We start from the raw sequence: 26,352 nt of genomic DNA on the forward strand, positions 1-26,352 counted from the left end.
TTCGTTTGCCAGTGAGGCGCGACGCATCTTTTTTTGGTATGGAGCTCGTGCCATGCAGTCTCCACCTGTTCCCGAAGCACGTTTCTTTTGATGAACTGGGTTCACGCTAATTTCCGAAGATACCTAACTCCTCAAAAAGAAACGTGCCTCTTGCATGTTTCACTGCAGTATGTATGCATATGCGGGACGATCTGATGTTTGTTTGTTACACAGCTGATTGCAGAACACTTGTCGCAACTGTTCTCTAGAGCTCTCTGTAGTTTTCTCGATTGGTGCATTTTCAACAGTCCTGCGTTGAGCACTCTTGATCTCTTTAACAGTCGCTGTTCGTCTCATCATAGACGGAATCACATGATGGAGGCGTTCACTGATATCGATAGCGGGATCATCCCGACTGCAGCAGCTATGACCTCTAGTGCGAAGCCGACCACCACGCCAGCCTCCGTACCAAACAAGAACGCCGCATATACAGCCACCAATACCACTCCGCTGTCGTCGCCTAAAAAGCACGGCAGTCCCTCGACTCCTGATCAAACTCCATTGCGTCAACGCTTTCTGCGGGCAGTCTCTATGTCGCCTGCGATACCGTCTCGCCCATCTATGGAGGGCCGTAAGACTTCTGAGAAGGCGCGCGATAGCCCAATCGTAGTCCGCCATACACCCAAGAAGACAAATCAGCCGCCGATGAAGCTCGAAGTTGGCCAGGGTGCGTTCTATTTTTCCATTGAACTACCACCCAGTAAAATCACAAGCAAGAGGAGCGGGACGACGAGTAAGAGTGGGACGCCCAAAGGAGAAGAGACGCCCACGAGGACGCGGACGCCTAGCCCGTTAAAGAATGCGAGTCCGACGAAAGAAGACGCAGCAGGTACGCCCACAAGGACGACACGCAACCCGCTGAAGCGAAGGGAAACGATCCACCAGAGCCCAGCAAGACCTTTGTTTGGTACACCAACGAAGATGACGCCCAAGCAAAACCCGGATCCGCAAACTCCCACTCGAAGAACGCCCAGTCCACAAAAGACGTACAGCTCAGTGAATCAGAGCCCTGCCAGGATAGCTGTAGGGACGCCAAGGAGGAAAGTTCTGGGTGATACGCCTGGTAGCAACCGACCTGGAAGTCCGGTCAAGCGATCGATCGAGGAGGACGACTCGCCTACAAATCCAATCAAGACATCTTCCCTGTTGACGAACAAAGTTCAAACAAACCCGAAAGAAACATCCAGGAAACCGATTGGAGGCCTAACCAGTGTGGATGATGTACATGTTCCAAACCCAAACCTGATCGCAACTGCCTTCACCAGCCCACCACCCCCACATCCTGAATCCACAGAGCAGGCACCAACCCCAAAAGCCAGCCCAGAGAACATCGGACAGCTCATGGCCAGCCTGATATGCGACAATACCAGCACTCATGACTGGACGTCTTCTCACCACGATAACGAAATAGCCTCACCCATACCGACACCCTTGCGTAGGGCTGGAGAGAAGCTCAAACTAGGAGAGTCGCCCTCTTTCCTGCGCATGTCACCCAATGGGACCACTACCGTCACAAGCGATGACCCTGCTGCTGATATCATCAGAAAAGGATCTTTGTTTCGGCACGAACCTGCGTCAACTGAACCACAAGAAGACCGAAGCAAGTCGATTGAACGCCTATCGCCTAGACTTCCGGAGGAAGCCTCGTCATCTTCAATCACAGAAGATCAGGTGGCCAGGCTTGATCATACTGGAACCACGCCACAAGAATTGCAATCTGCCTTTCCATTACGTCAAGCTGATCCGGGATCCTCGAGTGCAATAAACGCGATGCGCAGGTCACCAGCCCCACCACGTCGCTCACTTTCATACTCAGAGCAGAGGTCAGAAACGCACCAGAAAGAATCGTCTCAACAGGAATACCAAGCCAGAGGGCATGGAATAGACAACAGCCTACCAAAATCTTTCCTACCCGTGCCTGCAAGCCATCAGAGACGGGTGGGCACTGACCCAAGCGTGCTTTTGAAGACGCAGAAAGATACGGTAAATTTGGAAGCGACTATGTGCCGTTCGGCAGGGGTTGTCGACACAGACTTTTGCGGACCTCTGCACCTGAACGAACTTTCTGATATGCCAAAAAGCCTATTCGTCAGGGACCAACAGGACATCGGAAGCCCAGGCGCCGAGGGCACACCAGAGACTCTCAGTAGAGCCGACTCTGGCACCTCCTCGCTTCAGGCAGTGCAAGCAGATGGCGAGAAGGGTATTGAAAGACCAACAGCGACACGAAGAGTATCAAGTGCGCCACGCATACCCCGGTGGAAACCTGTTGGTGCAACGCCGGCACTGGCGAAGGATGATTGCGTTGCTGCAGCCAAGCGAAAGGACTCTCAGAGTAAAGGTGCAGACAAAACGGTGGCTGCGGGAAGAGCTCGTCCTCGTGCAGGGAGTGCAGTATCAAGACCAACTAAGTCTGGTACAGTGGCTAGCACGGCTCGTCGTAAGACGCTGGCGACGCCTGTCAAACCGACATTACCTGTTGAAGCTACAAGCCATAGCTCACCTCACAGCCGGATACCATCTCTCACGTCTACTAATACAAAAAGCCCCATACCACCCGTACCAAAAATTCCACGAAAGCCTCTTCCTGGAACTTCGGGTCCCGGTAAGGCCGTTGCAACGCTGAAAGAACGTTTACCAAATGTACCATCTGCACCCATCAATCCTCGCCCTGTCCCCACCCGGAAGCCTCTTCGCCCATCCGCTATAGAACCATACAACCCATCAGCGGACCCGCGACCGTACGAACAGAAGTTTGCCAGTGCAGGAGACATCGCCGACCGCCTCGCGGGATGGCATAACGAAAACCGGAAGAAGGCTGAGGCAGATCGTGCCAAAGTCCCAACTAGACCAGTCAACAAGACTCCTGCGAGAACCCCACTGAGAGCCCAGCCAATTGACTCGACCACACCAGACGGCTCCCCTGACAAGAACCTCATTCTCCTCATGGAGACTCCGGCATCCACTGAACCCCTCTCTCCCACTAAAGATGCAAAGTCAAGGCCGTTCTCCACTAAGCCTCCGCCGCCAACAACACCCAAAGCCAAGACCCGCGCCCCAGCACCAGCACCAAAAACTCCAATCCCCAAAACTCCAGCACTAGGCGCCCGCAAAGCTGCTGTCAATGACCTGAGGCAGCCCATCATGGCTGGCGCTCCTAAAACCCCGGTGAATCGCCGTATGACAGTCCTCGATCGTAACGCAACGCGTACACCAAGCAAAGATATCGTGAGCAGCCTAGATGCCGCCATCGACAGGAAGATTGCGGAGGATGCAAGGAGGGGACTAGAGTTCACCCCTGGTGGAAACAGACTGAGGGATCTGTTGAACGCGAGGGACGGCTACTTGGTTGAATGAGCTGCAGGAGTGATGGGGATGATGGTGTATGATTATCTTTCTCAAAGACAATTAGGGATGAACGGTTGGCATTTTATCACTTTAACTGCGGTATGCTTCTGAAGGTGTGGACAGCATTAAGGTCTTCTCCTAGGGCGCATGTCAGGATTTTCTTATACGGCGGTGTTGCAAGGAAGCAATTTACATCCGCAGTTAAACATTAATCATATGTACTGTGTTACCGATGTATTACTAGTTTACTATTGGAGTCCAAGCTATCGATTTGCCGTTGTTCTACCAGAGCTTGATGTTGTACGATATGAAAGATCTATACGCTCACGTTTCTTGCAGCTTTGTTTGTCTCTTCCTTAGCAGCCAAGATATAACGACGGCTCTTCGCAGGCCAGACCTTACAAGCTTTTTTGACGGCTCCCAAACCTAGGGCAAAGACTTTGCTCCTCTCACAATACATACTCAGTCTTCCACTAAAGCACCTAATCTCAATGCGCCGACATCCACGAGCCGTTACACGTTCAACGAAATTATGGAAAATCCGGAGCTTTTCGAACTCGCTAGCTTCAGCATCGATTTTGACACTTAGCCGTAGTTCGATATATTGTTCATCATCTCTAGGGCAATAATGAAAGTCATCATCGCTAGAGTAATAATGAGAGTCAGAATCGGAAGAGCTTGAATGAAAGTCGTTCTCCAAGCATCGACGAATGAAGTAGATCGCAGTGATAGTTTCTTCCCACAATCCGCCGTAGAGAGCGAGGTCATAAAACGAGTTTTCCAAGAGCAAGAGAGGAAGCTCGCCCGTTACTTCCCTTGCCAGCCATAGAGCTTTATACACGAAAATGGGCATGGTAAACATACTCCAATCCGCACGTAGAAGGGGAAGAACATCGATTTTGGAAGTCGATGTCTGTCCCCGGAAGACGGAAAGCAAATCTCGTAGTACGGTGATTATGGAAGCAGTAAGAGCCGGATCAGTGAGAGGAAAGGCCTCGAGGTAGTAGGGAACGTCTTCTATGGCAATGAGCGTTCGACGAGCTGTCACGTAGAGCGGCATAAACTCGCTACGGAACATGCAATTCGTTTGACCGAGGCCGAGGTATCGGAGACCAGGATTGCGGACCTTCGGGAACTGCCCGCAAGGGCGCGGTCGCCATAGGCGGGTCTCTTTAGGCCCTTCATCGTCGGTGATGGCTTTGTATATGCGATTGCGCAACTCTGCACAGGATATTAGCGTAAGATGCAATGACGGTAAACAAGACAGGTCACTCACCACCAGGCAGCGCCATAAGACGAGACGCTGTTGTTGTGATCGGCCTATCAGCCATGATAACGCTGACTTCCATGTCTGTTTGCATGCGCTCGTAGGATAGCACAGTATCTGGCTGGAGAAATACAGTTGAAGTAAGGTGATGGGGAAATAAGTCACGAATCTCAGCAGGAAGTGTAGGTCACACTAGAGCGGGCACGGACACGCGTGGAAGGTACGATCAAACGGTGCGATTCTCACCTTGTGACATAGACCCACTTTTGATTTCATTGTGGTGTAGCCTCGCGGTTTTAGGTAGCAGCTGCATGCACTTACAACTTTCACGATTCTTGAAAAACGCCATGTATGCGTGAATGTCTAACCCAAGCATCAGAAGCCGAACAAGTCATTCTACACCGAGCTCACTTCCACGTCTTCAGCGCCAACTAGCTCACCCCTCTCATCTCTCTCCCATTCACACACCCCCCAATCAGTCGTCTTACAAGGCATGCAGGCACTTCCGTCACCCAAGCTGCGACAAGCATCCACACCCAGTCCCCTAGTCTTACACCTCTTGCAGATAGCAAGCTTCTTCCCCTTTTTGAGCTCATCTCTCCAGTTCTCGTCATCCATGATACGGTAGTTGATGCCGTTGAAGCGCCAAAAGTCATCGCTGGTGTACATCAGCTCTTCGACAGGAAGTTCTTCACCGTGCATGTATGGCGGGATAAAAGACTTTCCCGATGGAAAAGTCTCTCTCGAAACAAGGAAGTGGGAGTTGGTACTGTAGGATTTGAGCATCGAAGCAATCTTGTAGGTCGCTGCGCGGTCAAAGAAGAGTGCGCTCAGGAGGTGAGCTTGTTCTGTTGCGTCGACAATCTCGAAGAGGCGGAAGAATGAGTGATCTGAGAACTTGAGGTGTAGTGTGAAGTCTTCTGCTAGTGTCCTTGGGAGACAGACATCTACAAGTGATGTGAGAGAGCGGAAGGCGATGTCGGATAACGAGCGCAGATCGTGACCTGAGTTGATTGAGATGGCAGAGTCGAGCATCTTAAGAGATCTGAGGGCTGGTGGAAAGCCGCTTTGCCGTAGGTAGTAGTACAGATGTGATTCAAAACCCAATTCGAGGTACTCTAGATCAACGAGAGAGCGTAGTTTTTCGGCACCTTCAGGGTCGGTGTCGCGCGGAGTCAGATGGCCGACATGGCCACCGCAGTGTGTCAGACGCTGCAGCGAGTGCGCTTGCTTCTGTAGTGCAAGGAGAAATTGCCGGGAAGAGGTGCGGCGTTCGGGGTCCATAGATGGTTGGCATTCCTGGAACACGTGGAGTCGCTCCCCAATTGACAGCTCCTTGAGAGCTTTGGGTAGGCTCAAAACTTCATCAAGGAACTTTACGTTGACGTTACATTCGATAAGCGTTAGAGACCGGAGAGGCGTCGTCTTGGTTTCCGATGCGGATATTCCAAGTTCTCCGTCAAAGTCCAAACACGACAACGTGATGTTCTGTAAGCTTGGATGTTTAAACATAGCAACGGCGCGGCCTAGTTTATATTTGTTGTCTCCTGAACCGTGTGCGTGTAGGGTCACTACGTCTTGTTAGCCAGGCTCCTTCGTATCGAAGCTTCAACTTACATGACTGTAGCATCGGCAGTGTTATCGGCATTCCGGAACGCGGATACACTGACGCTGCAAGCAAGTTTGTATAATCAATCCTTGAGTACCCATCAAAGTAGATACCGCCGTGTTGCCATTCCACGTTGTTCGGGCAAGGACTCTCAATGTGCAGATGGCGCAGTTTACTCATCAGGCTCAAAAAGTGGTTTAATTCCTCTACGCCATCGCGGTATGTATCGTTGTATCGAATAGCCAGATCTTGGATATAGTCCGTCCGGTCATCCCTTTTGTCAAGTGCTGTGGCAATGTTGCGTGCATGATCCCCTGTCAAAACTTCTAATTTCCGCCAGATGTAGGGTTCAACGAGACCTTGGAACCGCGTGCATGTCGCGGAAAGGCTACAAAGAGCGTCCTGGTTGTCGATGTGATCGATAATGTTGAGGAGTAATTCATCGACAAGGCGCAAAAGTCCGTTCTCGGCTGGGCCAAGCATAGAGGCTCCGGGTTCTTGACGTGCCTTCGTGAAGGTAAAACCGGAATGACGCGTCTTGCGTTTTTTGGCTCCTGCAAAAGATATACTTGGCATCCAAATGTCCCTGAACTAGTCCTAAAGTTGGTTAAGGGGAGTGCGCGGGGAGTATATGAGTTTGATGATGGTCGTGCAGGCGGAGATAAAGTCGGAAGTGCTTGCTGTTCAGCCAACAGGACCCCGGGATGATGTCAGGCACTAGTACGGATAAGGTCTAAAGCGCCACGTGAAAAGAGGCATCTGTGCATCAGCCCGATATCGTCTTTCGCTCTTTTACCCTTCATCCAGAGGATGACACGTAATGAAATGCTGCCTGCTGTATAGTATATAGACCATAGTGTTAGGCATCCCAGTAAGTGAAGGGGCCACGTCAATATACAAGATTGCATAGTCATAGATACATGTTGTGAAAAGCACATTTGTAGCAATGTCTATCCAGCAAAACAGTATGCATGGATGGACATATTGGTAATGACACATGTCTTTTGTTGCATTTCATGCTAAGCCGGGTGAAACCCCAAATCCCATTGCATCAACCCAGGTGTATGTACATATCAACCAATTAGTCCGTCTGGTTGATTACAGCATCCTACTCACAGTCAGCGTTCGTTCACATCAAGCATTACGCATTAAAACTCACCCTAGCAACTCCATAAAGCGGCTTGACACCAGTCCAGTACTCAAACTGATGCACGCCCTGTCCAACAAGCACCTCCAACCCATTCACTGTCTTCCACCCATTATCCATCGCAAGCTGGATCAATGCTGTGACAGGCGGTTTGTATGCCATCTCTAGCAGAATCCTCTCTGGACCCGGTTCAACATCCTTGACACTCGCCTTACCCTTCTCAAACAACGTGCAGAGTGTTTCGCGGATAGCAGCGTCAATGGGTTGGTCAGCAGGAATAGTTCCGATGGCGACTTGTGGCGTGCTTTCCATGGATTCGACTTCTTCCGGTGAGCTGATCACATGTAATTTGTATTCAGCGGGGAAAGCGTTCTTCAAAGTCTCCATCTTCGAGGGGTTGCGGCCGAGGAGGTAGATTGGTCCGTAGCCCATTTCCTTGAGTGCGTAGATGGCAGCGCGACTTGTGCCACCGCCTCCGATAACAAGGGCGGAACCGACGCCCAGGGCACCTGCGTTACGCAGGATGAGTATCATGCCTAGATAGTCGGTGTTGCGACCGATGAGGCGCGTGACCTCTTCGCCAGTGGTTTCGTCGACTGAGATCTCAGGGACGATGGTATTGAGGGCACCGATTGCTTCGACTTCTGGACCCAGGCCATCGAGATGGGGTACGATATCCTGCTTCAAAGGAATCGTGACACTTCCACCACCAAAATCTGGCGAGCGGATGACGTCTCGAATGGAGCTTGCATCAGTAGTCTCGTGACGACCGTAGATGTGTGGGAGTCCGGTCTCGCGGAACAGTCTGTTGTGTAGACGTGGGCTGGGACTTTGCGCAATCGGTGAACCGAAGATGAAGAACTTCTTTGTCGGAATTTCCGCCATCAAAGATAAACCGCGGCGAATGTCGGCTGCTGATAGCTGACCTGGGGCGGCAGCAGAGGGTAGGAGTGGATGCGAGACAGGCGTCATAAAGCCGTTGAGTATTCTGCTCAGCTTTCCATGCTCACCCATATTGATGGCGATTAGAGGAACGGGATGCGCAGTGTTTGCCCAACTTTTGAAATCTGCAAGCGCAAAGTTGTCCTGAAGGGAGCTAGCGACGCCAACAAGTTTGATGACAGTACCATACTGCAGCGCACGGTTGTAGTACTGCATCCACGAGCCATTCGTCCAGTTGAGTTCGCCTTTAGGGTCGTGGTGACTAGCGATGATTTCCGAGAATCCGCGGGTCTCGGACACCTCGCGCAGGATATCTTCGGGCATAGTCATCTCCAGATCCACAAACTCACAGCCAAGCCGTAATGCTGTCCGGTACAGTACAAGAGCTTCATCGTATGCCTGGTCCGGGAATCTGCCACCTTGAGCTTTTGTTCGCAATGTGAATATGACGGGTATGGATGTGACAGTCCTTAGTATCGTCAATTGTTCAATAACGAACTCTGGTGTGGGCAGGCCTTCTTGACCTTCAGGGTCCTCTAACAAGTCGACCCTAAGCTCCACAGCATCGGATCCGACAACTATTTCTGGCAGCGTCTTGATGTAAGACTCAAGCCGTGGCGCAGATAAGCAGACGAAGAAAGAGTGCTTCTTCTTCCTGAGCGCCTTCAAGGTGGTAGCCTTGCCGGTAATGGTGTTCAGGAAACGGGCAATCTCTCCTTGTGTCTGAGCAAGCCCGCGAGATCCCGCGACCTGACTGTGGAAGCGGTAGTTGCTACACTCGGTGTACCAATCCTTCCTTCGCAGCCACACGCCCATGATATCATCCACATATGCTGGACGTGTCTTGTCGATCTGTAGGAAGGCGACTACTGCATTGATGTCTCGTGTGACGAGTAGCACGATGCCGCCGCTCTTCTGATAGTCTACGAGGATTTTTCGAGCCTCTGGCGTCTCGACAATTCCACCGCCACAGGCAAAGACGTGTCCATTGGGCTTCTCTTTGACAGTTTGCGCCAGCATCTTCAGTTCCTCGCTTCGGAAGCCTTCCCAACCCTGTGCCTTGATCAGTTCAGGTATGGTCATGCCAACGTGTTCCTCGAGTGCGGTATCCAGATCAATGAACGGGCGGTTGAGCGCGCGAGCTGCCCAACCACCAGCGGTTGTCTTTCCGGCGCCGCGCATGCCAATGATGAAGATGGACTTTTGCTCAGTTCTTGATGCAGCCTTGTGTGCGTTTGGTCGCGGCGGCAGCTCTACACCCGAGAGCTCGGTCTTGAAGATCTGATGCAAAGAGTCCCAGTATCCAGGCCATGTCTTGCCAGTACATTCCTTCTCAAGGATGAGAACAGGTGCTGGTGCTACCAATGATAGTACAGCGAAACTCATGGCGACACGATGATCATCATAGCAGTGGATACCAGCTTTGGGAGCTTCGAGCTCATAAGCCTTTCCATCAACTTCAATACCATCATCAAACTGCCTGCAGGTGACACCGAATTTGGCGAGCTCATCTTCCATGGCTTGAATTCGGTTGCACTCTTTGACACGTTGGTTAGCAATGCCATAGATGCGAGTGGTGGTCGTGCTGCCATTTGATGATGCCACAGCTGCTAGTACTGATGCTGTCAGGAAAGCATCCGTCATCGGTTCCATGTCGATTTCCTTGACGGCCTTCAACTCACCACGAGGCGGACCCGTGACGGTTGTGGAAGTCTTGGACTGTTCCACCTTGCAACCCATAGGCTTGAGGACCTCGACAGCGAATCGCGCATCACCTTGCAGAGAGCCAGAGCCGATGTTTGGCACCGTGCATGTCGTACCTGTGATAGCTGCGATAGCAAGAGGGTAGGTAGCGGAGCTAGCATCGCTTTCCACCTCATATTCAGAGGGGTTGGTGTATGGTTTGTTGGGAATGTGGTAGGTGTTGGGATCATTCTCAGATCTCTCGACCTGCACACCAAAGGAAGCCATCATGGCAATGGTCATGTCAATGTACGGTTGAGAGATGACTTTGCCGCCGACTAAGCGCAGCGTTACTGGCTTCTTGGAGTATGGTGCGCTCAAGAGGATGGATGATACGTATTGTGACGATACGTTGGCAGTGAGTTCAATCTCTCCTGTGAAGGAATCGGCACCGAAGCCACCACATGCTGAGATACGTAGCGGAAGACTACCTTCGTTCTCTTGGTAGTCAATCTCCACGCCCATGGTGCGGAGAGACTTGACGAGCGGACCAATGGGTCGCTCCTTCATGCGCGCGTTACCAGTGACAACTGTGGATATGACGCCTTCGACAGGCTGGCAGAGCGCAGTTACGGAAGTCAGAAAACGTGCGGCAGTACCAGCATTGCCAAGGTAAAGCTCGTTACTTGAGGCCTTGAGGTTGCCGCCGTTGCCTGTAACTACTAGCTCCTTGCCATCGTTCTCCCATGCGAAGCTGGCACCCTGCATCTTTGCCAATGCGTCCAGCATGACTTGTGTGTCATCCGAGTGCAGTAGATTGGTGATGCGACATGAGCCAGTTCCGAGCGCGGCAAGTACCAGTACGCGATTTGAGATACTCTTGGACCCGGGAGGCCTACATGTCACATTTAGGTCGGAGGGAATGCCAGGATGTACGGAGATGCTCGGTGATAGAGCAATCTTGATGTCGCGATCCTCAACCGAGCTAGCCTTCTTCTCGTATGTCCTGCCAATTCCCGACAAAAGCACAATCTTCTTGGTCTTGCCTGCGTTCTTTTTGTCTACAGCCATGATTTTGATGAGCTCGTCTACGGGGCAATGCTTGTTGGCCGACCGTTTCCGCACGGTCTTGTCTGAGAGCGATGTAGGCAGTCCGTAGCTCGCAATGCACTTTGTCAAGCGCGCGACTGCAGAGGGGTCTAGTACGCCCAGGTATCTGGCCAACTCAGCCTCCTTTACCATTCCTATCGCAACGCATTCTCCGTGGAGGATCTGGGGTGTAAGGATGGCTTCGTAGGCGTGACCGATCGAGTGTCCGAAGTTTAGCAGATTGCGCAGTCCACCTTCGCGTTCGTCGGCGGAGACGACTTCAGCCTTGACGCGTACAGATCCAAGCACTATGCGCTTCAGTATCGTGGCAATGTTGTCAAAGTTCCTGCGGCCATTGACGGGCTTCTGGTCGATGGCAGTCAGAATGGCATCGGCGTTGCCCTCGAGTGTTGTGAATTCCTCCTCATTCCAGATTGCCGCCGTCTTGACCACCTCTGCCATGCCATTGATGACCTCCCTCTTGGGCAGCGACTCGAGGAACTGCAGATCGATGTAAATCCTCTCCGGCTGCCAGAAGGCGCCGACCAAGTTCTTGCCCGCAGGCACGTCAATGGCTGTCTTGCCGCCAATGCTCGAATCGACCATGGCCAGCAATGTCGTGGGTACATTGACAAACTTGATACCGCGCATGTACGTTGCCGCGACATAGCCAATCATATCCCCAATGACGCCTCCGCCGAGGGCTATTATGACAGTGTCGCGCACACATCCTTGCGACAGCAGCCAGTCTTCTACTGCTGCCTTTGTATTCCGCGACTTGGAAGTCTCGCCGGGGGATATTTGGTACGTGAGCAGACGTGGCGACGAGGAGAGTGAGGACGCGGCCGACGCGAAGGCGCGCTCGAAGACGGGCGTATAGAGAGGGCCGATGTTGGTGTCGGTGATGAGGACGTACGTCGACGAGGGAATGTTGGTAAGCAGATCCTGGGCGATGTAGTTCTGCCAGATGCCGTAATCGACGACTATCGAGTCTTTGCCCAGGATGGTGACCTTGGTGGGCTCACCTTGCGCTCCATTGACGCCTGCCATGGTGGGCTGTCGCGGTGCGAGTCAGACTTCGCACAAAGAGCAGGTGCGGCCGCCAGATGCTAAATTACAGGGACTGAGTGTACCAGAAGGTGCAATGGGTTGTAAGTGAGTATCAAGTTCAGCACATCATGCTAGGAAGATTGTGGGTGTGAGTCAGGCCACGCAGTACACTTTTTGCTGCGTTCCTCGAAATCAAAGTGCACCGCTACCGGACCTGCATGGCCGACATGGGTTCCCCACGTCATCCCCCGACCTATCACTTACTCCCTTATTCTCTCATCCAAACGCCAAAACCCTGCGCCACAAAGCCGATCGGCAGCTGTAGACTACAATGTATCGCGCATTTCGAGAGATACACATGTGCATCGCGACCCTCGTACAGAGCTCGTTCTTATCGTGACCCAACGCGCGTCATGCACGTCGCTCTAAGCGCTGCAAAGCTTCACATATCGCATCGACACAGGTCCTGAGAACGCCGGTCGCCGGTTCCGCCGTCTTACATTCGGTGCATGTTTTGGTCTGGAACCTGTAAGCCTACGATGAGTCAGAACAAGCAACAACAACACCATGGAGCTGTTTGCTAGCTACATCCTCATCTAGAAATTGGGTGAACTCCAATTCAGACCTTCCACAGTTCCGCAATGTCGACTCCAGTCAAGGTGTTGGTGACTGGCTTTGGTGTTTGTCGACGTCTTTGATCCGATACGTCGCTCAGCTAACACACTCTCAGCCGTTCCTTGATATTACGAAGAATCCGTCCTGGGAGATTGCACGGCATCTACCGTCATCCGTTACTGGCCCCAATGGCGAAATCGTCACTATCATCGTACCAGCTGAACCCATCCCAGCAGCTTACCACAAGATACTAGCCCAGGTCCCGGTGTTGATCCAGGAACATGCGCCTGATCTGGTTGTGCATATGGGTCTTGATGTCGGCAGCGGACCCGGAGTATTCAAACTCGAACGGAGTGCACTGCGAGACGGCTATCACGATATTCCAGATATCGAAAGGCGCGTCTTTACCAGAGCAGACAACAAGAAACTGTTTGGGAAGGCATCATCGTCTCTAACAACTACTCTCGACATCGATGCAGCAGCTGGGATATTGCAAGAAGCTTGCTATTCTCTCAGCCTCTCAACCCCGGCAGCTGCGCCAGAGAATGTCAAGGTCAAAGGCAAAGGCAAATCAAGAAAAGCTATCGAGGTAAGACTCAGCGATGATGTGGGCTCGTATGTGTGTGGTTTCAACTACTACATCAGCCTACTCGAGATGCAGAAGCGTACCAGCAAGCGGGACAATGTCTTCTTCCATGTGCCTCAACTTGAGTCCAAGGAGGATATTCAAACTGGTGTGAAGGTGACGGAGGAACTAGTCCGAGCGCTGGTGGCAGTACGGAAGCAATAGAGAGTGCCACGTTCCTTTTCCCCTCTTTTCCCTTGTGTCGTTGCCATTCCAACGGGTTCTGTGCAACGGACGCATGGCAGGCAGGGATCTCCACGTGGAGTTGTACCGGTCAATCGGTGCCTTGAGTCTAAGTTGGCAGTCTTGATAGCTTAGCATCGTGCTTCCAGATCGTGGTGTGCTCTACTGCTGTGAAGCCTAGGGTGCAGTGACTAAGCGGACGCGCCTTCCAAGACGCGCTGTCCCTGCCCTCATCCCATTTACCATCAGCTTCCGCCTCCATATAATTCATCGCCCGCCACCATCATCATCGTCAGCGGCGCCATATAACTACTCATATTCAAGACGCTGGGCACTTGTTTGGCGCTTGGCCATCTTTTGCATCCTTTTGCCCGCTCTGCACACCAAGCGTGCTTCGTTATGAGAATGCGAAAGCGCACCGTACCAAGCATCATCTTTCCGCACGAGGCGCAGCACGGCTGCAATGTTTCAACCCTTGACCTCGAATCAACGCGTTGATACGCGAGAGCGATGTACATTATCACCGATGGACCCGGCTGGGCAACGACAATGATGGGCCATCAAGGCGCCTCACGTCGCGCAAGAACTTATCATGAAGTCTCTACAGAGTAATTGGTATATCGCCAGACACAAACCCGGCGAGAATGCTCGCTATTTCGCTACTGCCTCGTTTCATGAGCAACGTCGAACGCGCAAAGGATCACTCCTGTGCATAGCACATGAGCCTGCCAAGGGCATGAACGTAAGCTAAGCACTTGGCGACTTGGAATTCGACATGACAACAACAACAACTGCGGAGTAAAGGAACGCAGCATTCGTGTGCGATCTCTCGGACTAGGCACTCTTCACCAAGTTGATAGCGCTCTCCGGTCGAATCATAGCTTGTTCATATCCCGGGCTCCAAGAGATGCGGGTCCTCAGCATGTGTACACATGACGACGAGAATCTCCGAGGCCGCTCTACCTGTTATTCAGATCCTAACACTCTATGGAAAGCTTCAGTTCATACTGTGATGAAGTAAGACAATTCTTTGGGCGTAAAGAGCTTCGATGTGACGAAGAAGCTGTAGGTCAGGGATCTCGTTTGAGTACGTGTAGGCTATGTACAATAGATGCATAGCACTAACCGGTACAGTATCCAGGGTTGCGACTACTGTTTGAGCACACATCAACGGTGTGATGGTGTAACGTAGACGACGTGAATCTATTCCTACCAGGGACCTGGTCGCATTGAAGCGATCCACACTCGTCCTTGCCAAACTCAGTTTAGATCCCAAGAAGTCGAAGATCTTGGTCAACCATCATGATCAAAGAAAGCTTGGAAGCACCGCAGCGGAAAGCGTCCAAGCATGCCAGGACGGAAGAACGGTTATCGGCACTTCAGCGATGAGATTATGAAATGCGCTTCGGTCTTTCTGCCTGATCGATTGTCAACGGCGCGTCTCAGGATGCTAAGATCATGGCACCCCCATAATCCCCATGGGGCCGGTGCGACTTCCCCAGGTGTTCGGATTATAAAGTCCAAGACTGGTTCCAGTTCTTTTGGCACCGTCAACGACGATCGCCGCAACTCTACCTCTCTGTCGGAAGCTACTCTCCACTTCAACTTACAAGCGATAAAGTTGACGTTCATTGCATTTGCAGCATGAACAACCACGCCCAAGACTCCGTGGTCGATGGACCAGAGTTCAAGGACGAGAAAGGCTCTGACATATCGCCAACCCCGCCTCTCAAGGTAGAGGATGTCGAACAAAATGGATCAATGGTCGAGATTGATGCAGCCACTGAAGCAAGACTACTGAGAAAGCTGGACATTCGCATCGTACCCATGATCTGCTAGATCTACTTGATGAACTTCATGGACCGAGGTCTGTATGTATTACTCATCTTCAGACCTCGACTGATGATCCTGTAGTCAACATTGGCAATGCTCGTCTTTACGAAATGGAGACAGATCTTGGTATGGACCCAAACACCAACCAATTCCAGATCGCAGTATCTATTCTATTCGTCACCTACGTCATATTCGAGACACCTTCGAACCTCATCTTGAAGCGAATGAAGCCGGCGCGGTACCTAGCCGGTCTGATGTTTCTGTGGGGCTTAGTAGCCACGTTCTCAGCCTTCGTCACCAACTTTGCTGGGCTCGTAGCTTGTCGCCTCCTCCTAGGCATGTTCGAAGCAGGTCTGTTTCCGGGTGTCATTCTCTACTTGAGTATGTTCTACAATCGGCGCAACGTCAGTCTGAGGCAAGCGTGGTTTTATGGCACATCTGCACTAGCAGGTGGACTAGGAGTGAGTGCAGCCTGTTCGCATCCAATGAATGAGGCTAACGGACGTAGGGTGTCGTTGCGTATGCTATCGGTGAGATGGATGGCGTAGGTGGTTGGAATGGATGGTAAGAAATGTCCCTGTACGAACTGCATGTGAGACACACACTGACTTCGCACACGTCGCTTTTAGGCGCTGGATCATTGTCATTAATGGTATCCCAACCGTCCTAACCGCCATTGCTGTACCTTTTGTCCTTCCGAACAGCCCAGAGACCGCGAGTTTTTTGACCGAAGAAGACCGACGAAACCTAGTCTTGCTTCGCATGAGGGAGATTGGCCAGACGACAGCCGGTCAAGAGTTACTGAAAGAAGACGTTATGAAGGGTGTAAAAGACTGGAAGGTATACGCCTACGCCGTCGCTCAATTTGTTGGGCTTGGCATGCTTTACAGCTTCTCCGTGTTCCTACCCACTATTATTAATGGCCTTGGAGGCGGGTGGAATCGCCAGGTGGTTCAGGCTTTGACTATTCCTGTATATATTGCCGGGTTCATCACCTACGTCGCGGGGGCCTACTACAGTGACAAGACTCAAAATCGAGGCTTGTTCTGCATCGCTGGGCTTGCTGTCAGCATGATTGGATACATCTTCCTCATCGCTAACAAAGTAAGTACCCGAATGCTTCGAGTCTGAACTTATTGTACTAACGGAGGCGTAGGGGCTTGGTCTCAGCTTCGCCGGCTGCTTCATCGTCGCACTCGGTTTATGGGTGGCCACCGGTATCGCCTTCTCCTGGATTGGCGTGAACAACCCGCGATATGGAAAGCGAGCCTTTGCCAGCGGTATGCAAATCACCATCGGTAACTGCTCAGGTGTTGTGGCGCCTTTCTTGTACGCCGCTGAGGATGCTCCTCAGTTTACTGCTGGCTACGGTGCGACCATCGGACTGCTGGCGCTTGGTATCGCCATCTATGTTGCGCTGCATCTCTACTTCCGGATGAAGAACCAACGCAAGCTTTCTGGTAAAGAGGATTGGAGGATCGAGGGGAAGACTGAGGAGGAGATTGCGGAGATGGGCGAGGATAACCCGAGGTATTTGTACACTATCTAGGGTATTGTTCTATTTCTCGTCAGGGTATCCAGACTTTGTGTTCGCTTCCTATGCCGAGATAAAGTAGCTAGTCGCGATATCCGAAATACCTAGTAATTGATGAGAAGGTGCCATTTCATGTATTGTTATTGGTGCTTGCCGCACCCACTAGTGTACTGCTTGTGTAGGAACATCCTCCGAACCCAACACACTTCTACACAACAGTATTTCACCTCAAGATACCTCTCGCTTTAATCTGGAACCTATATCGCACGAGATAATACTATGCCGCTTTCCAAAAGTCTTCTGGCACGCTCGACATCGAAAGGTCAAAAAACAACGTCGCTATGAACACCTGCCTGCCACAAGCCAGTCGTCCCTGTGGTAACTTTTCTGGCACCTCCAGTCTCGCGTTTCGAATCCCAAGTCTCAGACACTGTCTGGTCTTGTGGTGCTACGTCCGTATACATTGCGCACATTCAATCATCTTCCACCACCAAACAAACGCCTATTGGTTGCCAGCGCAAACCACAAACAAGCTCCTCATGCTCAAAAAATCAGTCCAGAAAGCTAATCGCGATTCATCCCGAAATCCCTTCGAACCTATTATCGCAGCATTCCGTGGCCAGCACAGCACTACCTCGAACTCACCCAAAACCTTTACAACCTCATCATCTTCACACTCGACTGTGACAACAAGTATTGTCTAGTAAGCCAAAAGCAAGATACTTGATCCATCCGCTCTTGTCGCCGCCCAGACCCCCTGGACGAAAGCATTCCAAACATCAAGAGCAGAACACATTCCAGTCTTGCGCCAAGACTTCAGCTACACCATAGAACCTACAGAGCACCAAAACGAGTTCTTCGGTGAAACGCACGATACAAAGCTTCGAGGGACATATTACAACGAGATGGAGTCAGTCGAACGCAAGTACGACGACGTCAATTCTCTAAATCGCCACAGTGGTAGGCACAGTTCACCATCAAGCCAAACTGCAGTCCGATCAGACAGATCCAGCTCTACACCGGCAGCTGATGAGAAGGAAGCACAGGATCGGCATGACATATCATCCGCCGAAAAGGAGGAGAACACTGAGGTAGATGATACCGAACGTCAGTTTGACAGTGGGTATGAAGGAGGTGAAGAGAGTCAAGGGGAAGGAAGTGAGACGTCTAGTCACACATTAGGATGGTCGGAGGGTTCCAGCTGTACTCTGGGACGAGTCAAGGAGGAGGACGAGCACACGGAAGAAGGTGAGTCTGATGACGAGGGTGACTTATTTGCACAGAGCTATCGGAACGGCAGTAGAAAGTGAAGAACATATCAACGGCCCTGCCAGCATAAATGGTGAGCGCGCACTTTCTCAGAAGCCTGGTGTGCTTGGACAGTCTGCACATCGACTCAGAGATCTAAGTGGAGTATTACTACGTATACTTGTGTGTTGACACACGCCGTGGACGGTAGAAAACGAACCTTGTAATGTCACTCACTGCTCTATAAACATTGCTACGACATATCAATTACGACACTAAGAAGACAACGGTGATAAATAAGCCGAACGTGAATGATCAGAGCTCTATATTGATGACGAAGGAAGAACAAAGTGATCACCATCGTCAGAATGGAGGGTATGGACTCTCTCGAAGGTCGCACCGCCAATTTACTTACTACAGCGATAGCAGTAGGTGATCACCGCTGCATTCTGCCTATACCCCTCTCCCAGAAGCAATGGCAGTGGACATGCAATCTCTCAGCATCGGAACGTATCTCCGCGCCAATGGTTCATCCCACGGAGCAGAAGCGGAAGCGCGATTTGTTCCTTTCGGGTGGGAAGCATGGCACTGTGACCCAGACGGTGCTTGTGAAGAAGATGACGGTGAGTGTTTGCGATCGTCTGTTTCTGGAATATGTCCTAAGTTCTTCCAGAATGGCTCGGCGGCTACACAGGCCAGTGGATGGGCCTTCTGACGACGAAATCTTCTAGGCTAAGGCACATCTCGCTCCGTGTGCAAGCTTTGAGTACTCGGACATGCTCGTCATGCATCTCTGTAGTATCTTCAACGTGCACCAGACCGCAATTTCTCGACCACAAAGGTCTGTGCAACCTGTAAATCGTCTCTTGTCTTTTCCGCTTGTTGTTCGCTAACACCAACACCTGACTTAGAGCGAACTGCGATATCAGTTCGAAGTGGCGTTCTTAAGCGAATTCACGGAATAATCCATAGTGGAGGCGTTTGTTCGGAGGACTGCGTAGCATTCTCATTTGATGGCGTCGCACGGAGCTGTTCCCCGATGTCTTTTCTTATTCAAGGGATCAGACTAGTTGGTGTGTAGGAAGTTGGAAGACGTGAGTTGAACGGTGCGCAGCCGGTTGCGCTACGCTAATGGCGACTTCCCGAGTTCCCGCCTGCAGTTCACTCCTCTTTCCCCGTACAACCACTCGCCCAGGGCCAGCGGCAAATGCAAACATCAACTCAACATTCGCATCGCGTGTACGCGCATTAACGCTCATTTACCGCCTTTGACAGTTACACCCATCTCATCTCACACCAGATTAGCTTTGCACCGCTGACAGTACGTTGTGGCTGTCAGCCTTGGGCGTGATGACGCACCTTGCAGGCACAGCCTCAACTCGCGGGCTGCAGGCAGCTTCCACTGCCCGCGTCATTTACAACTGTGATAACTACAACGCATCTACATGGGCATGCCATTTCTGCATGCATCAGAGGGTATACCATGGACTTTCTGGACGTCCGGATGCGTAGTGGCTCAAAGTGTACATGACAGGCGCGCGGAACCCCGCAAAAGTAATGCCTAGCCGCAACCTTCACATCCGCCAGGCACAATTGGTCCGAGATGTTACCAGGGTCAAGTATCGGCGACCCCACGCGGGACCTCCAGCAGGCTCAGGCGCGGCAGATACTCCAAGATAAGCCCTGGGTTGAGCTGAGGGGCGGCTGGCTGCAAACGGAAGACTGCCGTGTGCATCAGCTGCAAGCTATAGAGGTTAGCCTCCAACCTTGTCCTTCTATCGCGACATTGTCAGCTTTCTTTTCTTTCCTCCTTGTTTTTTGTCGGTGTGTATCTACACCCTCTTCTCTGTCCACTTCTGTCCCTTGATAATTAACACCCTCTTCCTGCTCTGGATGCGCTTCGATAATCGTGTTCCCATACAACATGACCCTTCGTCGATCTCGCCTTCTAAACCTCAAGCGGCCTAACGGATAGCGACACTGGCGTCAGCGGCTTGACCGCATTGCAACTCGACAATGCCATTACCGTTCAATCAGGAATCATGGATCTGGTATACGTGTGCTGTATGTATGATCGGAGCAAGATTGTGAGTGCAACTTCTACAAACAATGTCATTCTTTCACATGCGAGAGGCGTCCTTGCTATCAAGAACAAGGCTTAGCACGCGATGCGCTGGCGGGCGAGGCTGTGGCGTCCTGGGCGCATTGCTCTTGTCGGTCGCTTCACGCTCTACTCGCTCGCGCCTCAGGGCTAGCATTATGGGAATTACATTTTCGTTGTAACGTATTAGTCCACTTTCTGACGGAATTGCCATACAGAATTTCACGGAAGATGTTGTTCCGATCTGTCAAAGGTCTCCAGTTCGATGACTGGACGATGGGTCTCTTCGTCACCGGCGCTTACACGGTTATGATTGTACTTGCAAACCGATGGCTAAAGGTCCAATCAAACCTTGAACCCGAAAATTTCGACTTCAGCGCACTCACCGTGGACGAACTATCGAGACGAAGATTCGGGAGCAAGCTCGTGGTTGTTGTAGAGCAGATGCACATCGCTGTGATCTGGGCGTGCAAAGCATGTCTTCTGATCATGTATCATCGCATAACACGGACAGCTCTTCGCAACGAAAACATCGCCATCAAGATTCTCGCGGTTTACACAGCACTCGGATTTGTGGTCATAGAAGTCCTCTACTTTTCAGCTTGGTGTAGACCTTTCTCGGAGTATTATGCAGTGCCGACCAGTTCATTCCAGTGCAATGCCTTGGTTCATCACCGCATCACTAAGGCTGTCTTCAACATATCCTCGGACTTGATCATGCTGTGCATTGCATTGCAAATGCTCATCCGATCGCTCCTTCCTATGAAGAGAAAGATAATCCTGTGCGGCATCTTCTCTCTGGGTCTCTTCGTGGTAGCTGCAAGCATCATGAACAGCTACTACTCTTTCAGCAACCCGTACAAGTCAACTTGGATTTACTGGTATGTTCGAGAGTCGTCAGCTGCCATTCTCGTTGCCAATCTACCATTTACTTGGACAATATTGAGAGAACTTTTCGAGCTCGGCAATTTCGACGAAGGAAATCCACCCCCGTGGTCCTATCACTCTCCACGCACAGCAGGAGGTCGGAAGACAGCACAGCTACTCCACCAACAGTCTGCGACAACGGGCGCACGTACAGGGACGAAGCGCTCACCGAACAACACCATTGGAAGTAAGAGCATGACTTTGACCCCCTCAAACATCACGCAAACCAAATCGCCAGCCCTCAGTGACATGTCCGGATTCGCCGACAAAGACCTGCTCGAAGAAGCCATATCACCTCACGACTTTGCCCCTGCAGTTCTACGTACTGCAAATGACGGCACTGTCGACATTGATCTCGAAGCAGGCCATGTGGAAGAAGTTAATGCGCGACCAATCTCTCCTGACCATACTGAGCAACGAAACAAGCTTGCTGCGGTTCCTACCAAAATCACCGAGGATGGCACGGGCGGCTTCTACGTCAACGACCATCCTATTTCACCACCGTCGCGAGTGCATCTCGTACTTTCCATGAATGGAACGCGAGACAGCAGTATAGCGAGCACGCATCGAAGACCAAGCGCTACATCGAGTATGATTAGTGGTTACACAGCAAGTCGGCGCGGAAGTGCATCGACGCAGGGTGCGGCGGCTGGACACACAGTAGGCGGAGGGAGAAGCGCGAGGGACCGGAGGGCTAGGACGAAGCTGAATGAGTAAGGTACTTGATGGACGAAGTGACGAGTGCGATATACCCCTGTTCAGCGTCTGAAGGCTTCTACTTTTGCAAGCATGCTGCCATTCTGTCATAATCTCGTGATTTTGGCCGTATTAGATATACCCCTATAGGCGAATGCCTTGCTATATGTAGACAAGGACCTCTAATATAATGTAATATGATGTACTTCATCTTAATATGTGTCACGTAATCCTGGAAGCAGAGTCTGACAAGATTGCGGTCGTCCAGAATCCTACACGAACGACACACAAAAGTAAGGAAGCAAAAGTGATGGCAATGCTAACACCGCTTCCATGGGCACCATATCCGCATGAGTGATGTAAAAACACCAAATGGGCACTCTATTCTGAATGTGATCTGGACTAGGAAAAGCACACACAGTCCATAAAACTAGGCAAGTTTTTGTAGTAAAGAACAGCCTACCCACCCAACGCCAACCCATGCACGTATGCCTATAATGCAACGTTCAGGTACTTGATATACTGCTCCTCAGCAGTCTATAAACAGGACATAAAGAGAATGCAAGAGCAGAAACACCACATCCATATCCGTATCACTTTCGTAATCAACAGAAGGTTGTAGCATCTCTCTAGCAACAGACTAGTCCCATTCGAACCACATTGCCCTATCTCTCACACGTGTTTTCGGAAGCAGGAAGTGAGCGTAGCATAGCGGGACTAATGGTACGGTGTCCGAGGAAACGGATACTCGATGAGTACAGATACTAACTGTAGTCGAAAAGCACGCTAATGCTCTCGCCATGGTGAACACGTCGGATGGCCTAGAAGATTGTTAGCATATACTTCCAAAGCTATTTTTCATGGAATTTGATCTTACCTCAGCAAAGACATTGCCGACCTCGAGAACCTCCAGCTTGGGGCACTTGCTCTTGTGGTCCTCCTGGGGCACCGTGTTGGTCACAATGACCTTGTCTAGAGCACTCTGGTTGATACGCTCAATGGCATCTCCGCTCAGAATACCGTGTGTAATGAGGGCTATCACCTCTGTAGCGCCCTCTTTCTTCAGGAGCTTCGCCGCGCGAGTAATGGTGTTGGACGTATCCGCCAAATCATCAACCAGGATGGTTGTGCGCTCGCGGACGTCTCCAACCAACATCATGGTCGCGTTTTGCCGGTCGTTGATCTGTGTGGGGCGGCGCTCCTTGTGAATGAGGGCAAAAGGCATGCCGAGAGCGTCGGCGATGGCGGTTGCGCGCTTCGCACCTCCAGCATCAGGGGAGACTACAACAGCTTGTTGGTAGTTGGGGATGTTGAACTGGATGTATTTGCGGAGGAGGTGACGGCCATAGAGGTTGTCCACGGGGATATCGAAGAAGCCCTGGTACTGTGGATCTAGCAGTCTGTCAGCGCGTTGTCTTGTACCTAGACAACATGTATCCTACCGTGGAGATCCATGGTGATGACATGGTCAGCGCCAGCGCAGGTCAACAGGTCCGCGATCAAGGTACCGGCTTGAGCAACCCATTGGCGGTATCCGACCTGGGGCTCGAAAGCAGGAGGCTTGGTGGTTGTGGGTGCGCGCGTGAGGAAACCTGGGGTTGGGGCAGCCGTGCCGTTGGCGCCATTGGCTTCCTTGCCAACGTCGAAGTAGGCAGACTTGTCGGATTTGTCCGACTTGCCCGAGTCGACCGTCTCGGAACGCTTGATGCCGTTCTGCTTGACGGGGCTTGTGGGGTTCCCGTTGGCATGGCCGCCGTTGCGCTCATCCATCTTCATCCTACTGAGCTGGTGGTGCAGCGCTGCAGAGCCATTGGTTATGCCGGCGCTTTCAGCCTGGCCTGGGAAGGGCGTCTGCGGTCGCGAGTCGAACGTGTATGTGCCGGTCCTCGAGCGCCCAGGCACCTTGGAAAGAGGCGCGCCAGTCTTGTTGTATGGAATGTCCGACTGTCGCGAGTAGGGAAAGAGCGGAAGGACGGCGGTGATGCGCTTCGCAGAGGCGGTACGGCAGGCGGAGATGGTAATGAGAAGTCTGTCGGACGGTCAGGCACTTCACTCAACTACACCATGAGGATGGGCCTACTCCATCAGATGGTCGTTGACTGCGCGCAACACGAGCATTAGCGGGGTTCTCGAGAGATCAAAATGGCACGCGGGCGTCGTGTTCCGTCCCAGGTGCGCTGCAGTACCACTATGGCTAGGAGGATAATGCGCCGGAGAGCTTCGTACCTTTACCGCCGCCAGACTGGATGATGAAGACATCCTTTCCTCGCACACTCTCCTCAATCTCAACGCGCGTCTCGCCGCCCTTGAACTTGTCAAGAAGCACCTTGGCCTTGGGTATGCCGAGGTGGTTGCAGATAGTCCTATCGCCAGTTAGTTGGGGCCGCAAGCGCGTTCGACTGCGACCTACTCGGTGAGCTGCGGGTGAGAGCTTCCGCCCAGTACCACGATGTTCCTCATGACGACGGCTGGTGGAGGTGGTGGTGTGGGGAGGTGGTCCGTTACTTCGCGGCGGGCAGTATAGCAAGAAGAGATTAGTGAAGGAGGGAGCCTTTCGCGGAGAAATTCCTCTTATCGATAGAGGGAAAAGATTTAGTCGAATTTAAGGTTTCCGCCCTGGTAATGGCTGGGTGGAGCAGTCAGCGCTCAGGAATTGGGCAGCATGATGAAAGATGAATGGTTCTGTCGTCACGGGCCAGAGAGGTTTTCGCTTCTTTCGGCGGTTGCAACTTTTTCTGCCGAACCCATGTCGCTTTTCCCACGCTTCTCACAGCCGCTGGAATGCTTCTAGAGCATGCAATGGCTGCAGTCTGCATTGCATGCCACAGCAAGCACACCGGATGCAATGACTCAGGTTCCACGCGAGCTATACTCGCCTTTATCGCCCACCGTAGCCGTTTCACATGTACTGGTTGGCGGTCAGTAATTGCGCCATCCTCAGTGGCCGCTTCCCTGGACCAAGGGAAGGGTCCGGTAGCGCCTACCGAAGTCGGCTCCCTCACGTGCCCACCCGACTACTACCTAGGAAGGCGCTTTCGGATAACCATACATGGTTCCGAAATCCTCAACTTGCATCCGGTCATCCACGGAATATGTCCTGCAGCGGTCACCCAATGCGGTACCTTGCGCCCTGCCGTTGTCTTTAGCCGTCACCAAGCGTCCACTATACTCGCAGCTTAGCGAACGTGCCAAAGATACGTCATCCTCGTCGAATCAAATCCTCAAGATACGTCGTCAGACAAACACCAACATAGGTTATTGCTACATACGGCTATCTAGGAACAATGTTTAACGGCCATTGACACGTTTCGCTCTTTCTTCTTTCCCTCATTACAATGCTCATACACACCAGCTTCATAGCTGTGTCGAGGTCGCCATAGCGTAATATGGCGACTACGGCTGCGACCTCGATACTCCCGATTGATCCCATACCACTGATGTAACATCCTACTAATCCTTCTCAGAGTGTGTCAGGCAAGGTCCGCCGCATATCCACATGCGAGCGGTTTACCAGTACCCTGGCATCCGTAGCCAAAGCAAGCCATGTCAGGTCGTTACGCCAACCACCTCCCCTCTACCATGTACCTGTCCGTACTGCACATACACATTCAAACAAGCACTTCAATTCAGATCAGAAGCCATTTCACCTGATTCCATCCTCCCACCTCCCCACTCCACTATCTTTTCTCCCTTCCCTCCCACCCCTCCCATTCTCCTCCTCAGGCGTAAACAATTCCGCGCTTAGCACCAGCACAGCAGGAACAACAGCAAGCGCATCAATAGTCCCACTCCTGCCCCTTTTGCTCTGGTGCCGTAGATTCATCATCGCGTTTACTTCACGGGACTTTACAATGTCTCGTCGGATCCGCGGCCATTCTTCACTGTTCCTGGAAGGAGAAAGAGTGGGGGATGTGGGCGAGGATATGGGGTTTGAAGCAGATGAGGAGGAGCGGTGTCGGAAGGGGGAGAGGGAAGAGAGGGTTCGGGAACGTCCTCGTCGTTTCTCAGTTGTCGTGTCCGATGTACATGAGGCGGCGGATGTGGATAGGCGTGGTGATGCGGACGAGGTTGTTGGTGGTGCTGGGATGTGGGGCAGTGGAATGTTTATCTCTGTGTATAGGGGGCCTTCGTACTGGAGGCAGAAGGGCTCGAATGTTGTCGCTGTGATGTCTGAAGTTGTGGGTATCGGTGCATCGTGATCGTGCTGTGGGGTTGTGGGGGCGGAATATGTATCGAAGGTTGGAAAGGCCTCGTATGCATGCGATGCGGTATCCATGGCTGCGATCTTCTTCGTCTCTTTTCTCTTCTCAATCAACGGGTCTTGTGGTAACGTGCGAATCTCGAGAGTTGAAGCAGACCACGATCAGATGTATGCGAGCTTGAAAGCGCGGTAATTTGAAAGGCGTTGCGGCTCGC

At 51.9% G+C, this 26,352-nt stretch overlaps 9 protein-coding genes across 9 annotated transcripts; 5 read left to right on the forward strand and 4 right to left on the reverse strand.

The window, feature by feature from the left end:
• Positions 1 to 600: 600 nt before the first annotated feature.
• Positions 601 to 3,396, forward strand: J4E82_006440 (uncharacterized protein; the record flags this gene model as incomplete). The annotated part of the gene is made up of 1 exon (XM_051732697.1): positions 601 to 3,396. The coding sequence occupies one exon, from the start codon at positions 601 to 603 to the stop codon at positions 3,394 to 3,396; it is 2,796 nt and encodes a 931-aa protein (XP_051587466.1).
• Positions 3,397 to 3,972: 576 nt separating this feature from the next.
• Positions 3,973 to 4,718, reverse strand: J4E82_006441 (uncharacterized protein; the record flags this gene model as incomplete). The annotated part of the gene is made up of 3 exons (XM_051732698.1): positions 3,973 to 4,031; positions 4,252 to 4,608; positions 4,664 to 4,718. 3 exons carry the CDS (start codon positions 4,716 to 4,718, stop codon positions 3,973 to 3,975), a joined length of 471 nt encoding a protein of 156 aa, XP_051587467.1.
• A 332-nt stretch (positions 4,719 to 5,050) lies between these two features.
• Positions 5,051 to 6,746, reverse strand: J4E82_006442 (uncharacterized protein; the record flags this gene model as incomplete). The annotated part of the gene is made up of 3 exons (XM_051732699.1): positions 5,051 to 6,149; positions 6,272 to 6,325; positions 6,361 to 6,746. The coding sequence occupies 3 exons, from the start codon at positions 6,744 to 6,746 to the stop codon at positions 5,051 to 5,053; spliced, it is 1,539 nt and encodes a 512-aa protein (XP_051587468.1).
• Positions 6,747 to 7,344: 598 nt separating this feature from the next.
• On the reverse strand, positions 7,345 to 12,174 carry J4E82_006443 (uncharacterized protein; the record flags this gene model as incomplete). The annotated part of the gene is made up of 2 exons (XM_051732700.1): positions 7,345 to 7,371; positions 7,423 to 12,174. 2 exons carry the CDS (start codon positions 12,172 to 12,174, stop codon positions 7,345 to 7,347), a joined length of 4,779 nt encoding a protein of 1,592 aa, XP_051587469.1.
• Positions 12,175 to 12,815: 641 nt separating this feature from the next.
• On the forward strand, positions 12,816 to 14,618 carry J4E82_006444 (uncharacterized protein; the record flags this gene model as incomplete). Its single annotated transcript, XM_051732701.1, has 4 exons — positions 12,816 to 12,854; positions 12,905 to 13,564; positions 14,205 to 14,339; positions 14,436 to 14,618. 4 exons carry the CDS (start codon positions 12,816 to 12,818, stop codon positions 14,616 to 14,618), a joined length of 1,017 nt encoding a protein of 338 aa, XP_051587470.1.
• A 623-nt stretch (positions 14,619 to 15,241) lies between these two features.
• J4E82_006445 (uncharacterized protein) lies at positions 15,242 to 18,274 on the forward strand (the record flags this gene model as incomplete). The annotated part of the gene is made up of 6 exons (XM_051732702.1): positions 15,242 to 15,418; positions 15,490 to 15,891; positions 15,939 to 15,994; positions 16,060 to 16,534; positions 16,587 to 16,960; positions 17,680 to 18,274. 6 exons carry the CDS (start codon positions 15,242 to 15,244, stop codon positions 18,272 to 18,274), a joined length of 2,079 nt encoding a protein of 692 aa, XP_051587471.1.
• A 306-nt stretch (positions 18,275 to 18,580) lies between these two features.
• On the forward strand, positions 18,581 to 18,927 carry J4E82_006446 (uncharacterized protein; the record flags this gene model as incomplete). Its single annotated transcript, XM_051732703.1, has 3 exons — positions 18,581 to 18,587; positions 18,633 to 18,835; positions 18,886 to 18,927. 3 exons carry the CDS (start codon positions 18,581 to 18,583, stop codon positions 18,925 to 18,927), a joined length of 252 nt encoding a protein of 83 aa, XP_051587472.1.
• A 1,301-nt stretch (positions 18,928 to 20,228) lies between these two features.
• Positions 20,229 to 21,957, forward strand: J4E82_006447 (uncharacterized protein; the record flags this gene model as incomplete). The annotated part of the gene is made up of 2 exons (XM_051732704.1): positions 20,229 to 20,299; positions 20,532 to 21,957. 2 exons carry the CDS (start codon positions 20,229 to 20,231, stop codon positions 21,955 to 21,957), a joined length of 1,497 nt encoding a protein of 498 aa, XP_051587473.1.
• A 743-nt stretch (positions 21,958 to 22,700) lies between these two features.
• J4E82_006448 (uncharacterized protein) lies at positions 22,701 to 24,396 on the reverse strand (the record flags this gene model as incomplete). Its single annotated transcript, XM_051732705.1, has 6 exons — positions 22,701 to 22,757; positions 22,814 to 23,328; positions 23,379 to 23,965; positions 24,017 to 24,035; positions 24,163 to 24,299; positions 24,347 to 24,396. The coding sequence occupies 6 exons, from the start codon at positions 24,394 to 24,396 to the stop codon at positions 22,701 to 22,703; spliced, it is 1,365 nt and encodes a 454-aa protein (XP_051587474.1).
• Between the last annotated feature and the right edge of the window lie 1,956 nt (positions 24,397 to 26,352).

Source organism: Alternaria postmessia, assembly GCF_024291825.1.
Source record: "Alternaria postmessia strain BMP 2775 chromosome Unknown scaffold_38, whole genome shotgun sequence".
Taxonomy (NCBI): domain Eukaryota; kingdom Fungi; phylum Ascomycota; class Dothideomycetes; order Pleosporales; family Pleosporaceae; genus Alternaria; species Alternaria postmessia.